This window comes from Fusarium oxysporum, chromosome VII (genome assembly GCF_013085055.1).
Source record: "Fusarium oxysporum Fo47 chromosome VII, complete sequence".
In the NCBI taxonomy this organism is placed as follows: domain Eukaryota; kingdom Fungi; phylum Ascomycota; class Sordariomycetes; order Hypocreales; family Nectriaceae; genus Fusarium; species Fusarium oxysporum.
The window spans coordinates 3416312-3431809 of NC_072846.1; the positions used below are offsets into that span (position 1 = coordinate 3416312).

Consider the following 15498-nt stretch of genomic DNA (forward strand, 5'->3'; position numbering starts at 1 on the left):
GATACGACACCTCGGCCTACACCCTCGCCGCTTGGCAAGTCGATAAGCACTGTGACACCTGCAGTCAATGGGCCAATGGTGACTGGGGCTGATCTAAAGAGCATTATGACAATGTGGCCGACAGGAGCCCCATCGCACGCTCAAATCAACACACCAGCTACTTTGCTCAGTAGCAATCTTTCGAGAACTATCTGGACTCCTCCCGAAATTGCTACTGAAACCCCAACAGGGACTTCTTCGGCAAGCGCGAAAGTAAAAACATCTGGTGTTATGCTGTGGCTGACTTTTTTGAGTGCCATGGCTGTACGGTGGCTGTGAAACTCGAAGGGCTACTCTAAGCTACGGTATACTTTATATCTAGTATGACCTTTAGGTCCTGAGATAACCATCAGGCATTCGCCGAGGCTTTATTGTCGTAGTTGTATTAGTTAAAGAAACATTGTATGCATTTTGGGCTAGCCTTGTCCTCCCTATGATTTTGTGAGCCCATCATCCAAACTCTTGACCTTCTTGGTGCCAGGACTGATTGGGATATGTGTGGCATACACTTACCATTCGGCCTTCCCCGGCCTCCTTCTGAAGGGAAAATGAAGTACAAAAGTTTACAATACAGATTCGAGACTTTACAGAGAGGTATTTTAAAGCGTCTTTCCCGAGATTCTCACTATCTACGTTGCCCTATATTAGTTCCTACTTTGATGTCTCAAGCCACGGTGAGCTAACCGATCTGGTTTTGAGATTCCTCAATGTTGTATCCTTCTATACACCATTGTGAAGCTTTGAACCAGCCGTCTCGCAGACTTTCGACCATTCTCTCCATGTCATCCATCTTCAAGAAAGCAGTCACGATGAATGATTCGTATCTTTCGTTCTGTTCAACCGCCGCTTGCAACTGGATCCTGCAATCCTGTAGCTCCTTAATGGCGCATCCGTGTTGGGTATTTAGTTTTGGAGCTCGACCCTCAAATTATTGGTTTCATCTTCGTTTACCACAGAGATGATGAATACTCCCGTCGAGTGATTACTTACAGTTGCGTATGTGTCACACCACAATCAAAATAAGGCGCCATAGGGGCCATGGCGACCGACTGAGAGGTTCATCGTCATAGTTTGGATCTTGGACAGCCTTTGATGCTGGGATGGCTTTGAAAGTATGGCCAATATCTTGGCTCAGCTGCCTACAAGCGGCCATACTGAGACTGCTAAGCCTTTTTGAGAGAAGTCTTGCAATGAACTGGTTCTGAAAGACCCAGAAGTAACCATATCGCTGAGTATTGTGGAGACTGACTTGGTCTAGTTTGATCGATAGGCCAGGCTGGTTATCTGAAGGATCGATGAGCTTGCTCTGATGGTATACTTAGTTTAAAATTCACTGATATGCGCTGCAAGTGTGTGTCTACATTCTTCTCGGGTGTTGAGGCTATTCTTACAGCTTCTGCAAGAGTTCCTTCCCGGATCTGAACTAGTTATTATCTTTTCCATAGCAAGGTAAATAACCAAGTCTTATGGCTCAATACTTAAAGGACCGAGAAGAAAGAAAAAAAAGTCTACTTTCAAGCGACTTAGTTACAATATGAGAGCACTGCTTATTATGACCATGTCTTTAATATTGCCCGTAAAATCGCTATAAAATTCAATAACGAATTAGCCGACCAAGAGTTGACCTTGATATTGACGGCCTTATTTGATTCTGAAGCATGTTGAAGACAAAAGGAAACAGACATCTTGTACTGTCCCGGCCGAAATTAGAGGCCGCTTGCCTAATTCAATAAATGTAAGATAAGCTTTTGCGCATGGACCGAACCGTAGCCCATGTGGCTTACAACAGTGCACAGAGCGCTGCAAAAACCGTGATGTTGACCCTGTCTCCTTGTAATGCCTGTCATTATCGCATGCTGTCATCAAACTGACCAATTATAGGTCCCAAAAGGTAGTAGTCATCTGATTATATATGGACGTATCTAGAATAAGTCTTAGATTTCTGGCTCGAAATAACTTTCAAAGAAAGGCCACATCGGGGCGCAGGACCTTGCTCTCCGTGGCGTCATTATGGATAAGCAATCGACAATGAAGGTCAATATCTCCCCTTGAATGAGGTCTATTCTGGACGAGGAGGGGTCATGACATCTGCCCCATTTGAATCCATCATTAGCCTCCATTGAGATTATGGTACGTGCTTGGACATATTCCCCGCATTTCCAGTCATAAACATTGTGAAATCCGTATTAGCCACTGCTGTGATCCGTGCGCGAAAGCTTATCTTACATTTATTGAATTTGGCAAGCGGCCTCTAATTTCGGCCGGGACAGTACAGTATCGTTTATATCCTGAAATAAAGCCTCAGTGAATATGGAAATTGGCATTCAAGGGCCTTATTTAGCAAATATCAAAAGTAATGGCTACGGCTGATAGAGGACTTTTAAGCAAACCGTAGCACCAAGTCTGTAAATACTTAAACATAGCCTAGACATTATCACAAAGCACTTGATGAGCCACCGAGAATGAGTCGCTGCCGTCATACATGCTGGCTTAAGCCCTGGAGCCTGGGCATAGAAACGGGCTTAGAGGTCACAGACCGACCTCAACGCTTGCTGAAGGAATTCGAAAATCCTGACGCCGAGAGCGCTGGCCTACTGGTGTTAATCGGAAATCAATCGAAACAGGCGGCCTTCAAGAAGCTAAGTTTCCAGACGGGCAGGATCCGGGCGAGGGCAGGAGGGGAAGTTCATTTGCTTGTTTCTTCGTTGAAAGAGAATCGCCGCAAGCGTGTCGTGATCGCCGATACAGATGCATCTGGATCACAGTCCAAGTTGCCGTTGTTGAGCGCCAGCGCTTGCCACGCTGTAGAAGTCTATACTGACACGAAGCAACAAGTTCCTGAAGATGGGCTCAACTATGAAAATCTCTTACGTAGAACTCTACTTCCATCTGCTGACGTTGTGTGCATATTTGTCAATGATTTAGGAGGATTTGGTGAGTCGTTGAAACGATTGCGTTTCTGGCTCCAGAGTGGACCACCATCAACTAGCCCAGTGCGGCCACATATCCTGCTTGTAGTAAGGCAAGAATGGAGACAGAGACACGAAAGTGATCTTCAGAGGTTTGTAGCAGAACACCGGTCTAGAAGTCTTGATCCGAGTTTCAGTGGCATCACTCTCGTTGGAGTTCCCAGGATGTCCGGTAAAAGTAGACGGCGAAGCGGCGGACAGACGCGACGATGGCAAGTGCTCAGTTCGGAGTTATCAAAGGCATCGGAGACTAGTAGACAGGCTCGACGACGATCTGACTCGATCTTTTCAGTACACCATCTTGCTCACTTCTTACAGTATGCTGCTAGCGTAGCGTTGAGCGTAACTGCGGAACCTTTCAGCTTCGTGAAGGTTTCTCGGCTCCATCGAGGAATAGCACCAGACTTGAGTGACCATATCAGGAGCTTTCTAGGAAAGTTTGAATTACTCAAGACGTTCCAGCAGGTGGCTGTCCCGTTAATCGCCTCCAGTCTCCTCCTAGACCATTACTCGCCTGGGATGCACCGTAGGCTACCAGAACGCATTACTTTCTCGTGTTAACCGAATTTAGCCTTCGACTGTCACCAGGTTTTTCGTGAACTCTACGAAAACGCTTGCTATCAAGCCAGCTCTGAACTCAAATCAAGCTTTAAGATGCTCATATCACCTTCAGAAACCGTAAGATTGATATCGTGCAGCATGTTCACTCAGTTCGCGCAGTCCCAAGCTTTGGGCTCGATGCGTGACTGGCATCGGCAGCAACTCGCCCGAAATTCTGGTATATTACGAAGCATTGTGTCGAACGACACCTGTCTTAGCTGCATTAGGCGGCGGCCGCAGTACGGCTTCCCATGTGGACATATTGTTTGTCAAAATTGTATTAGAACGTTCAGTCCTAAAAGCAGCTCTGAACCGTGGGAGTATGTACCACAATCATGTCATATCTGTGGTCAGCCCACCCCAGGAATTTCGATAGGTCTGTTTCCTGATACCAGCCGACTCCGGGTCTTGAGTATTGATGGTGGGGGCATACGTGGGTCCGCCCCAATTGGTTTCCTCAAGGCCATCCAAGACGAGATCGGTATACCGTATTATAATGTACAACGCAGTTTCGACGTCAAGGTCGGGACCAGTTCGGGTGATGTTCCTCTGGTGTTTCCACAGTCAGATCAACAACTTCTTCACCCAATAAAGTCCCTTCAGCTGAGCCTCCCGCAAGATTAACGGTAAAAGCATATCGCTTGTCGCCTTTCACGTATGTTATTGGAGGGATATCCTGTATTCATTTGGTATTTTCAGCAAGGCCAAAAAGGCATACAATTCGAGCCTGGTTTGTCTGCGCCAATCCCTTTGCGGTCAGAATGGATCTGGTCAACGGGGAACAAAGTATGAGATCCGAAGAATCCAAGAACTCTGGATGTTCATCCACGTAACGCCGCAATTCTCCTTTTCCATGTTGTGTGAGGTTGTCTGGCAGAAAGTCTCCATGTTTAATGACATTTCTAGAATGGACAAATTTGGAAAAGTCTTTATCGCTCAGTGTGAAAATATCGGTTCCATGATGGCTGAGACCGATGTTGGAATTGGCGTGGCTCTGACGAGCTACATAGATTAAGTGGTTGTCCATATCGTTGAAAAAATAGCGCAAGACAAAATAATTCGGGGTAATTAGAGTTGGAACTTCCCACGATGGAAGGGGTCGCTCTCTCAATTTATATATGCGAAAGGTTCTAACAAGCTCCTGTGAGCCTGTTGTTCTTAGTGTTGCGTCAAACCCAAGGTCAGCCAAAGCGTGCCGCCGTGCATTTCTCAGATCAAATTTTCTCACAACCAAAATAGAATAACTACAAAATAGAAGGAAGAATTTGCATTCGGTACAAGGAGGTGACATTGTGAAAACCACTACGTCGTTATTATCTTGAACAGCGCCGGGCTTGCTTCATTTCTATAGCTCTACTTTCTACTGCCATGTCTCTTGCATTGTTTTAACAAGCACTCTAAATTCAAATCCTATTCACATGGCTTCCACGACTACCTATTCTCTTGGGCTGCAGATCTCAAACGTGTCGAGCAAGGGGTGTACCCTCCAAAGACCCAGCGTCGGTCTTTTGAGCTGGAATGATATTGTACATCGCTAGAGCATATCAGCCTCATAGTTATCATTTATTGATGCTCAGGGAACTCACACATTTTGGTCTTCTCATCTCGATAGCATTTTGAGACTCTCCATCCGGAACTTTGGATTATGCGCTGAAATTCCGGCACTGTGTACTTGTAGCATGCAAACCAGAAAAATTCAGTTCTGGGTTGTGCTAAAGGGGTACAATGAAACTTGTGACACTGAGGCAAAGTAGTTGTCTTGCACTCAAGTGACCATCTTGTATCATCAAATTCTTTCCACCCTAAAAGCTCGTTCGCCTTATCCCACCCACCTCTCATGAATTCAGTGAATTCAGGTGTGTGATAAGAACTTTCCAACTCTTTTTCCCTCACTGGCTCATGCTGGCCAAGAATGAGCCGATCGACAACCTGGCTCCAGTCTTGGAGGATTTGGAGCACCTTTTCGGGTTCAAAGTTAGTCAATGTGGAGGAGCATGAGATACCGACTTTCTCCCCTGGCATATCTATCGCCAATCTCCTTGCGTCTTCGAAACTTCCGTGGAGTCCGAAGCAATATATATAATTATATCGCTTGCTTAAGCCCTGGACATGGCTCTCAAGTGAAGCTCTGTTGACGTCGACCGCGAAATAACGACAAACCTTCTCTGCTTTCTCGAGCTCATTAAATATCGGCAGCAACTTTTCAGAATTCCTTCTTTAGTTAGCACTTGTCTATTTGGTAGAAACAAAAGCCAATAGTGTACCCAGAGCCAAGGTCGAATATGGTGAGTTCAACCAATGGGTAAAGTTGTTGAGCAAGCTCGGAGGCCTGTTCTCTCAGGATCTTTCTCTCCCCAAGAGATTGGGGAGATGTGTCGCCCCCTGGCCAAGGTGAGTCGATATAGCAGACCGCTTTGCTGAGATATTTTCCAAGGCGTATAGACTCGTTCAGCTCCTTCTCTATGCATTGTGTCATGTTACCCCCTCCGATATCCTGTACGTGTCCAGGCGATAAATCGCCCAGCCAGGTAACTAGCTCTGTAGCAAGTTGGCGCTGATTCTCAAGCATGGCAGAGTATTCTTCAAAAGGGCTATTGTATCTCCTCTCCATGAGCATAGCACGTGGTGTCAATCATAGAATGACTTACCTACGGTAGAGTACAAGTTCGTTCGGATGATCTACTAAGTGGCAACTGAAGACTAGTGGGTGTTAGGTCGGAAATGAACTTCTACTTATAGCAAAAGGAGACAAAGGATAATACTGTTATGATGAAACGTCATACCAATATCATGCAGGTCGATTGAGCAAGGACAGCAACACAGTATGTCAGAAATAATACTCATTGTAGTCCAGGGTGCATGCGTAGTGAACCACATTCAAGCCTGGACTACCTGTCTAGAATTCTTAACTGCACTCATATAAGCCAATCCTTTCTCAAGTATTTCTCTACACGCATCCATCTCGGGTAGGTCGTCTTTTGGAGTAAGCTTGGAAGGCCATGGCAGTTCCTGGAGGGGTGACTTGTTGGTATTTTGACCTAGCATGAAGACGTCAGCATCCGCATACGTTACAGTGCAGCCCTCAACTAACCCGCTGGTAGATACGTAACCGTAGCGTATTGTTGTACCACATAGGTGATGCTTTGCGGCCTTTTGCAGGAAACTTTGGCTGGGTCTGTGTTGGACGGCATCATGCAATGTAGCAAAACCTCCAAGGTTGGTTTGTCATGTAATTGTTGCTGAAATGAGATGACGTGCACGATACTGAGTCCCCTCAAATACTCACGAGCAGAGCCTCTTTCCGACGACAATCACTTGAAATCACCCTGACGCTTTGCTGTCGGTAGATCAATCCATAGTGATATACATGCAGTGGCTTGCATTGTTTATGTAGTACAGATCACACCGCTTAAAAATACAGGCATAATTTGATGAGTTATCACCTGCAGCCACCAGCCCTCCGGTGACTGTGTCCCTCAAACGTATCTCAACCTCCAATTCACCACTCTAACACTGACCCCATCCTTGGCATTCATTCGGCTGTACTATGATATATCCAGAATCCTGGCTTAGGCAGTGAAGTATTTCTTTACATCTCGAAAGAGAATGCTCCTTTGCTCCTCAGGGATACTATCCATAAACTGGTCCCATCTGACACTGAGTTCCATAAACTGCTGCACTTTGTCCCTTCGAAAAATATCTTCCTCTACCTTCTTTTCTTGATCTCCATCGGGCAAGGGATGGGCTGGCCGAGATATAGAATTCGTGAATTCCGTACCAACACAGAGTCCTGCATTTGTTTTCAGATCATGCGGTGTCTGTAGTTGGGAATAATAATGCTGATTTGGAAAAGTATCAACTTCTCTTCCCATAGAAAAATTCGATGTTGGCGTATTCAAAGGTATATTGCTTCGGGTCTGGTGGTTGTCGTATCGAATATACGGATACGGTGATTTGTATTTGTTCTCAGGGAGGTTGACCCCAACAGCGGGAGTCTGAAAGTTCTGGTTAGACACATTCACCTGAGGGCTATATAGATATGTGCCAGTTCCCGCCATCAGTGAGTAAATTTCTTGCACATTAGCTAGGGGATCTGGGTTCGATGAGGAAGAGAGCTGCTGGTTAGTGGTAGGGAAGCACCAATGATGACTAGTTTTAGACCATTAACGTTAGGCCAAACTAAATAAGCATTAAGAAAAAACTGACTCAAGTTCTGTGTATCTTTCCCAAGACTGCTATCTCAGCTTTATACTCAATAACGGTTTATAAGTACTTACATAGTGACACACATGGCATTTCAACTTAGAGCTTGGCATCTTACTGTTGACCTAGGACCTAGGGAGGGCGCGAGGATTGTCTGCTCAATGAAACATGTATCAGAGTGCTCGATGTGATGAGGAGGGTCCTATTTATAGACGTGAGGTCGGTTGCTTGATTCCAGCAGGCTAGAAATTTTAATGTGCATTGTCTCTTCTGTAGCCAAAGGCTCATTTAGACCTTCCAGCAGTACCTTGGTCAGCAGACATCTGACTCAACAATGGAAGGTACCAGGTCTCCGACGTACCTCATCCGCCACGTCAGCGTCACTTTGAAACCACATTGTGCAGGGCAGATACACAATAGGTAATTGAATAACATTACGGGTGTACTGTATCGCTAATAACTTGCAGTGGTTATGAATAGTAAAATGCAATGCTGATGAAAAATAAAAACATATTTTATAATACTTGAGTGATTCAATCAAGGCATTAAGTCTATGGCTTCTTGCAAACGACGGCGACGCGTGTCGTGTAAGGCTTGACTGTTGTCTTCTTCAACTCATCGCGCAAACCTGCAGCGAACATGTGACATCTATCCTCTCTCCAGCCCGAGTTCTTAACGGCTGGACGAAAGATGGACCCTTCGATGTCACAAACACATTCCAACCAAGCTAGCCGTCCTATCTCCCCCTGCTTCTGCCAATGTTCAATCGGTACCTGCAAAAACCCATACTTAGTTGTCGTTAAGGTTCTCTGCACGCTAGAAACTTACATCGTAGGTATATTCCTTGATGTCACTGAAACCAGCAGCTCGTAGCGAACTAAGCAGTATTCCAGATTCGATAACGTCGAATCGCGCCCCTCGCTCTGCACCTGCCTTTCGAAACAGGTCTCCCCATTCCTTCATAAAACTATCCTCCGGAAGCTCCGCCTTTGCTTTGAACTCAATGGTCCGTTCATGGAACTCTGCAACGCCTCCAGGTTTCAAGACATCAAAGATCTCTCTTGCAAATTCGACCCAGTTGTTGATCCTCCCTTTGAGTTCGCGGAGATGTACAAAATCTTGTGAAGACTTTTTAAAGGTTTGAAGATCGAGGCTCTTCACAACTTGACTGCACGAATGTTAGCGTTGATTGGGCGTGAGACATATATGTAGCCTCACAAACACAGATTAGGCGGGACGTAATTAGGCGCTAAGGGCGTCAGATCAATACTCGTAACTTCAACCCCAGGATGCTCGTCTGCAAAATCTCTTGGATTGAGTTAGTTACAATACCATTTGAATCGGATCAAGAGAACATACAGAGCCCAACGACCTAAATGACCATGTTGGCATACTTCTCAGATCACGAAGAGGGTCATACAATACCACTTGCTGTTCCAATATCAAGCACGCGCTTGTAGCTTCTATTAGCTAGGTAACCAGCGAAAGTAGTAGAAGAGAGACTGACCCGATAGGTAGAAGGAATCGATGTTTTGCAAATCTTGAATAATCTTGAATAAATGTCGTGACTGCCATACCGAGTCAACATGGGAAATTTAATGAGGATGCGCACTAACCATAGGTCCCAAACCAAAACCCTCTGGTCATCATGTGGCTGCCTGAATGATCGACTCAGCAAAGGTCGCTCAGGGTAAAACGCCTCCCTTACCATTCATTGATCGGATATTTCCGTTTCCATAGGGTCTCGAGTTTGATGTCTCCGGATTGGATCGTCTCCAAGGAACATATGCTCTCGTCGTCTCCAATACCATCATCTACGAGGCCTTCATCGACGGGGTCATTGTCTGTTATACTGCTGTCTCTGGTACTGTCGGCTGTCGTGGGATTTGTTGCGATATCGCCGTGGATGGTGTTGTCATCTGCAATCGCATCATCGAGTATCCTCTCAGGCTTGTTCTTCTTGGCTCTAATATCGAGAATTCCGCATATATCATTCCGAATTTGTTCGGTCGAATGAAGTGTCCCACGGTCGTAATGGGTGCCCGTGTCTTCGTGTCCCAGCGCGTCTGAATGGGATCGTTTGCGACTGATGCCGTGGGCAACTGACAAGATCGAAGGCTGAGCCGGTAGGAGCATCGCGGCGAGGTGAGACAGAAGAATGTCCAGGAAGAGGCCCAAAAAGAAAGTGATCAAGAAAGTCAGTTGTTGGAGAGACGTTCGAAATGGGGTAGTACAGATGATGCCATTGAAAGGTGCATTTATGCTTCTCATGGCCGAGAATTGTAAAAGAAATTAAATTATCAGGTACTCTTAGTCGAACAACAGCGCGACATACCGATCGTCCAGGAAAGCCACGCGGTTCAGACGGGCTGAACACGCTAGTAGCGTCGGCCGCTTGTATTGCAATTAGAGCGGGCAGTCCCGATTCCGGCATCGTGTATGATACTTCTACCTGACCCTGACTAACTGGTCTCAGCAGAACCGTTGGCGAGCCGGCCGGACCATGCAAGGGAGTGCCTCTCGACAGCATCATCGTGGTGAAGAGATCCACAAGGTGGTTCAGCTTGCTAGCTCTGACCTTTCTCAAGATTCTGAAAACTGACTTCTTAGATTCGAGAAGTGGCGGATGGATCGGGAGTGAATCGAGGCGGAGTTCAGGCCACAGCACTGAGACAACTTCCTTGATGACGAAGGCTGCTGTTGGATGGGGCTCGACCAGCCAGTCAGAAAAGAATTCTTGGGCAAATTTTAGGGCCCTTTCTCTTGCCCTCTGTTTCCTTCTCTCCCGTGGGGTCATTTCTCTCGGCGGCTTTGCCTGTTTCATTCTCAACTTGATGGTCACGGTAGTGGTGGTCAACAGGAAAATGGAAGCATGGTAAAGAGGCATCTGAGGTTTTCAATGTCTTCGATGAGGCTTAAAATTGATGCAATCGTAAACTGCCATGTATACATGGGGTCATGGAATCACACCGACATTCATGTTTCATGGATCTGTTTGCGTCTACATCGAAGCGCTGTACAATCCCCAGCACCGAACCAAGAGGTATGTACATAATAGTTACAATAGAATTACAACACGTCAATCCTATCCGCCTTCAAGCAAGCCCTGCTTCTCCTCATCAAACACTAGTTTAAACCTGGCCAAGCCCCTTAATTTCAAAAACCAGGCTCGGATGGCGACGAAGATGTCGCGCAACACCTTGGGCATTGAACCTTTTCCGGTCACAGGGGACGGAGTCTTGGTGGTTTCCGCCACTTCGACTGTCTGGTAATGTACGAAATGCTGTGCTTTTCCTTGCTCAATCTGGCGGGATTAGCATACAGCGAGAAGTAGTCCAACAATCGACATACAGTGACTCTAATCTCTCTAACAACGTTAATGCTCAACTTGGGCTGTTTTGCCATGGTTCGCAATGCTCTAAATAAGGCGAAAGATTGAATGCACAGCTGACTTGCATATACAGAGAAAACTGGGCATAAGGCAGAGTTTGACTTGTACTGAGAACCAAAGATCCGGGCTGTAGAGAGAAGTATCAACTGTGATAATGAGGTTGCCTAAGTAGGGGTACCTTGTCCAAGGGGAAATGTGAAGAAGGCAACCAGGCGGTGGTGCAGCAGTACAGTTTTCTTCGACTTCATGAGCGTATTTGTATTTTGAGGCCATCCACTCCCTCACGCTATGGATTTAAGTATCGTCCAGGATGGGCTCACCCCCCAGCTTGCCAGGTATTTCTAATCCATGGTAAGCAAGGCTCATTTCCAAGCCGCCTATGTCGAAAACTTAATATACATAAAACACATTTCATTGGACGCCCACTGCTGTCTGCATGCATGACTACACAAATAGATCCTTGTAGAAGATGAGGCGGGACATGAGCAAGGATGAGATATGATCTCGCCTGCAGACGTGGGGTCCTGCCTGCCCCCAAAAAGGAAGTGACCCATAGAAAAGGATCACCGTGATCCCTTTTTATGGGTCACTTCCTTTTTGGGGGCTCCTACAGACTCATGGCATTCAAACCCAATCTGTTCCTTACTCTTTTCCAAACCGCGAAGCCATGGATACTGACAAGCCTCTTCACGATCAGCTCCGTATTCTAGGATTCTTTTTCATTTCTGTTGCTAAAGCCCAATCTCATCAGTTCAATATTGATAATAGATTGGAACGGATTGTAAGTCTCACCTTTCTCTCGCAGCCGCCATTCGCTCATACGACAAGATCTCGGACGCCTGCAAGATCATCGCACAGGACGTTCCCGAAGCTGTCAGGAACAAACTTCATCGACTTGGAACCGAAGTGCAAGCGGAATTCCGCAAAGCACCATATGAACAGCATTCCCGTTTCCCAGATACAACCACAGCAACGATTGTGCAAGATAGTTCTCTCGATAGCCCAAACAAACAGCAAGTCGAGCATGATTCACCCACAAGAGCCCTCCAGCCTTTAAAGCAAACGTCGGCAGCGGTAGCTGAGATTTCATGGAGTCAGTCTTCCAGAAAAGAGAAATCTCGTAAGGAAGCATCTTCGACGGGAACTAAATGTTCCCCTCAAGATGATGAACAACCCTTCCTTATCGCCGATCTGAAGTCTTGGGCCCAATCACCAAAGCCTTTTCTCAGCTCTGGGGCAATTTCCATCGACGATCTCGCCGTGTTCGACTACATCCAGGCCCTCGAGAAATCATCACAAATAACCAAGATTGCTCGGCGATTTGCTTTAGTGCAGCTCTGGGTATCAAAAGAGGTCTGGCGGCCTTTGCCACCCCAAGAGTTTAAGAAACGTCTAGGTTCAGCGTCAGGGGGGAAATTTAATCGATGGCTCAGGGAAGGGAGGACATTATTCTTGCTCAAAGCACACAAGGGTATAGAGGTCTTGTTCTCGAAGCTCAAGTCACAGACTAAGTAAGTAGTGCATCATTCAACTAAAGGACAGAGACTGAATTTTACTCGAAGGCTTACAGCGCTATCAGCTGAGTCGAAAGCCCATCTCCATACGAACGCCGAGCCGAATGTCAACAAGGAATCCTACAATAACATCGAGTTACTCCTACAATCTCAGCACACTGAAGAAGCTAAAAGAATAGCTTCTTGCTTTGATGTAAAGGAATTGGAGCTTCCCAGGAGTTGCGAAGATTGTGTTACAAACTCCAAACTATACAGAGATGCTGCAAGCAGCATTTCAAAGTACCTTAAGGAGCTTCATATTAAGCGACTGTTTGGCGACCAAACACAACTAAGACACAGGCTCGAGGTCCGTGAGAATGAAAGGCCAGCAAAACGATGGCGCCAATGCCATGGACTACCCATGGAATCCCCATCGAGCCTCGGAGTGATCCGGTACCATTTCGATCAAGACCCAATGCACAATGACAGTGGAGGATTGCCGTACGCCACGGAAAGCACCACCGATGCCGGAAGTGACGGTGGCCACGAAGCCCAAGGCGCATCTACTGATGTGAATATTCCTGTGTCGGGCTCACCTGAGGACGCAGGCTCCCAATTGGGGGCTTTAGTCATGCCTGGGAGCGATTCCTCACTCATTGCTACGCCTCCTTTGGAGGCTACCGTGGGTAGGTATGAAACACAACCATCAACAGAGACAACAACTCCAGTCAGAAACATCGAAGCTGATATGGGGCCTGCCCAACTTTATTCCCCCCCTGCTCGTCGGAGCACACATCAGTTGAACGAAGGTTATCTCAACCGTCCATGCGCTGATATAGTGGAGAATCTTGATGACTGTCGTGGCAACATTACACAGCTCTCTGGCGTATCTTTCGGAATACATGAGACCCTGGGTCAAGCATTGAGTACCCAGCCAATCCTTGAATCAAGCCTTCCCAACTGGCTTCATATCGATGCGAGTTCATTCAACTTCGATACAGCCATGTTCGAACCACTCGGAGCACTCGAAACAATGGAATTCAACGACCACCAGGGCGAGTTAAATGTACAATAGTAATTAAGAAATATTCTTAGGCAATTTCCACCTTCAATTTCATCGCCAGATCGTCTCGGCTCGGTTCCGCTATTCATCCTTGCTCTCTTGGCCCTCAGCAGGCTCCCAATCATATTGGACCATGTCAAAGCCTACTGGCCCTTCTTCTACAACAATTCGACTATTTCCCGGGATTTGAATATGGTTCCCAATATCCCAAGGTAGGGGTTGCCTAAACTCGGCTTTGTCCTTGTCGGGTTGGTACAGGACTTTAGGAACCCTTTGCGTATCCGCAGTTTGTGTCGCTAGTGGTATAAAGACGGTGATGGTACGCTCAGGTGACGCAATCGTGCCTTTGTCAAGTTCACGAGGTCCGTAATTTCGGGCTTTACTGATAATTTTGCCTTTATGCAGCGCTTGGCGTCGAATATTGTGCGCCTAAATAGAGTACTTAGTAGAGCAGTTCAATTCCAATGATTCATCCTTACATGTTCATTCTCGAATTTACAGAGAATTTTGGTATCTGTTATGGTGGCTTTGTATTCACGCAGCGGACCACGCTCGCTCTGTACCTCTTTTTCCCGTTGCTGTTGGCATAGGTTTTGCATCGATTCCGTAGCAGGAAGGAATATAGGATTGCTCATTTCTGCTTTGGCGTGTTGGATAATAGTTCTGATGTATAATGATCTTGAAGAGTCGCGATGTTGCGCTTTATGTACGACTACTACCAAAAGTGGCTGTGAATCATTCATTGACTGCTGGTCTAAGGTGTTGTGATAAGCGGTGGGGAAGAGATGTTTCTTTTTGCTAAAGGACTGCCTGATTCGCCCACAGGGTTGGTCAAGTGGATGTTTTCTGGTCACGAGACGTCTCACAACCCGGTAATTGCATAATGCGGCCAGAAAGATTGTTTTGACAAAGTCAAGTAAATAAATAAATCATGACTAGACAAAACAGTGCGTCAATAGCAACTCAGAAATATGACTCTTTTGAATTGAACCGTTGCTTCAACGACCCAAATTATATTATCTTCTTGAAAGCTAACTTGGGCCCTTGTAATAAGAAACTCATTGCCTAAATTCCAACCTCCAGCCTGACCCAGAAGCATCCGTGCAAAATTACTGCTGTTGGCTATAAACTATTGTTCGTAAACAAGTATACTTATGACTGGTCTTCCTTCTGGTTGTGTGTGACGTCAATAGGGGTAAAATCGTTGGTATTGAAGTTGCCATCCGAGGTTTCAGTTGAGCTGGTGTTGTCACCGTTGACCGGATCGGCAGGTACGGGTTGGTCATTGCGAGGAGTGCTGTCAGATTGTCTCGAGCCGCTCGAGTGCGTAGGGCTATTGCCCCCCTCCTTGTTACTAGACATTGTAGTAAGGATGACTTTGGCCATGGATGAAGATTCTATTCAATTAAACCCGTTAGAACATCAAAGGAAATCCAAGTTGTGCATGGCATTTAAGACTTTTATGATATAAGTCTTCTCACTCTGGAGACATAAGCCAAGATATAATAGAGTGGGCAAAGACACGAATTACTACTGACCAAGGTAATCAAGTCAAGTGCGTCTCTAGAAAAAGGCTCGATATTTCTGAAGGCAAGTGTTGGTCTGATATCTTGGCTTTATGGAAGAGGGAAAGTGAATTCTTATACTCTTCAACAGTCACCTATTCAAGCAGCAAAAGCGCCTGCTCCAGGGGCCAAGTCACATCACAACTGACCAAGGTGAAAACCCTCTCGTAGTTGG

General features: G+C 46.2%; 9 protein-coding genes across 9 annotated transcripts; 2 read left to right on the top strand and 7 right to left on the bottom strand.

Annotated features, from left to right (window-relative positions):
- Window positions 1-718: 718 nt before the first annotated feature.
- FOBCDRAFT_242099 (uncharacterized protein) lies at window positions 719-1482 on the bottom strand (the record flags this gene model as incomplete). Its single annotated transcript, XM_059610449.1, has 4 exons — window positions 719-954; window positions 991-1007; window positions 1047-1356; window positions 1431-1482. The coding sequence occupies 4 exons, from the start codon at window positions 1480-1482 to the stop codon at window positions 719-721; spliced, it is 615 nt and encodes a 204-aa protein (XP_059467640.1).
- A 1019-nt stretch (window positions 1483-2501) lies between these two features.
- On the top strand, window positions 2502-4296 carry FOBCDRAFT_186674 (uncharacterized protein; the record flags this gene model as incomplete). The annotated part of the gene is made up of 3 exons (XM_059608633.1): window positions 2502-3534; window positions 3580-3686; window positions 3729-4296. The coding sequence occupies 3 exons, from the start codon at window positions 2502-2504 to the stop codon at window positions 4230-4232; spliced, it is 1644 nt and encodes a 547-aa protein (XP_059467641.1). The 3' UTR covers window positions 4233-4296.
- A 769-nt stretch (window positions 4297-5065) lies between these two features.
- Window positions 5066-6749, bottom strand: FOBCDRAFT_140766 (uncharacterized protein; the record flags this gene model as incomplete). Its single annotated transcript, XM_059608106.1, has 6 exons — window positions 5066-5142; window positions 5195-5567; window positions 5769-5820; window positions 5873-6211; window positions 6257-6308; window positions 6560-6749. Coding segments are annotated over 6 exons (1083 nt in total), but the record flags the coding sequence as incomplete, so codon positions are not given.
- Window positions 6750-6939: 190 nt separating this feature from the next.
- FOBCDRAFT_228228 (uncharacterized protein) lies at window positions 6940-8055 on the bottom strand. Its single transcript, XM_059609769.1, has 3 exons — window positions 7886-8055; window positions 7815-7829; window positions 6940-7757 (listed from the first exon to the last, which is right to left on the bottom strand). Exons 1-3 carry the CDS (start codon window positions 7897-7899, stop codon window positions 7178-7180), a joined length of 609 nt encoding a protein of 202 aa, XP_059467643.1. The 5' UTR covers window positions 7900-8055; the 3' UTR covers window positions 6940-7177.
- A 307-nt stretch (window positions 8056-8362) lies between these two features.
- Window positions 8363-9947, bottom strand: FOBCDRAFT_140818 (uncharacterized protein; the record flags this gene model as incomplete). Its single annotated transcript, XM_059608110.1, has 4 exons — window positions 8363-8584; window positions 8640-8979; window positions 9030-9117; window positions 9596-9947. The coding sequence occupies 4 exons, from the start codon at window positions 9945-9947 to the stop codon at window positions 8363-8365; spliced, it is 1002 nt and encodes a 333-aa protein (XP_059465474.1).
- A 949-nt stretch (window positions 9948-10896) lies between these two features.
- On the bottom strand, window positions 10897-11216 carry FOBCDRAFT_140239 (uncharacterized protein; the record flags this gene model as incomplete). Its single annotated transcript, XM_054706141.1, has 2 exons — window positions 10897-11115; window positions 11163-11216. 2 exons carry the CDS (start codon window positions 11214-11216, stop codon window positions 10897-10899), a joined length of 273 nt encoding a protein of 90 aa, XP_054562116.1.
- A 623-nt stretch (window positions 11217-11839) lies between these two features.
- FOBCDRAFT_45746 (uncharacterized protein) lies at window positions 11840-13992 on the top strand. Its single transcript, XM_054706142.2, has 3 exons — window positions 11840-11983; window positions 12031-12713; window positions 12765-13992. Exons 1-3 carry the CDS (start codon window positions 11870-11872, stop codon window positions 13768-13770), a joined length of 1803 nt encoding a protein of 600 aa, XP_054562117.1. The 5' UTR covers window positions 11840-11869; the 3' UTR covers window positions 13771-13992.
- FOBCDRAFT_204553 (uncharacterized protein) lies at window positions 13840-14393 on the bottom strand (the record flags this gene model as incomplete). The annotated part of the gene is made up of 2 exons (XM_054706143.2): window positions 13840-14187; window positions 14238-14393. The coding sequence occupies 2 exons, from the start codon at window positions 14391-14393 to the stop codon at window positions 13840-13842; spliced, it is 504 nt and encodes a 167-aa protein (XP_054562118.2).
- Window positions 14394-14910: 517 nt separating this feature from the next.
- Window positions 14911-15120, bottom strand: FOBCDRAFT_139539 (uncharacterized protein; the record flags this gene model as incomplete). Its single annotated transcript, XM_054706144.2, has 1 exon — window positions 14911-15120. The coding sequence occupies one exon, from the start codon at window positions 15118-15120 to the stop codon at window positions 14911-14913; it is 210 nt and encodes a 69-aa protein (XP_054562119.2).
- Between the last annotated feature and the right edge of the window lie 378 nt (window positions 15121-15498).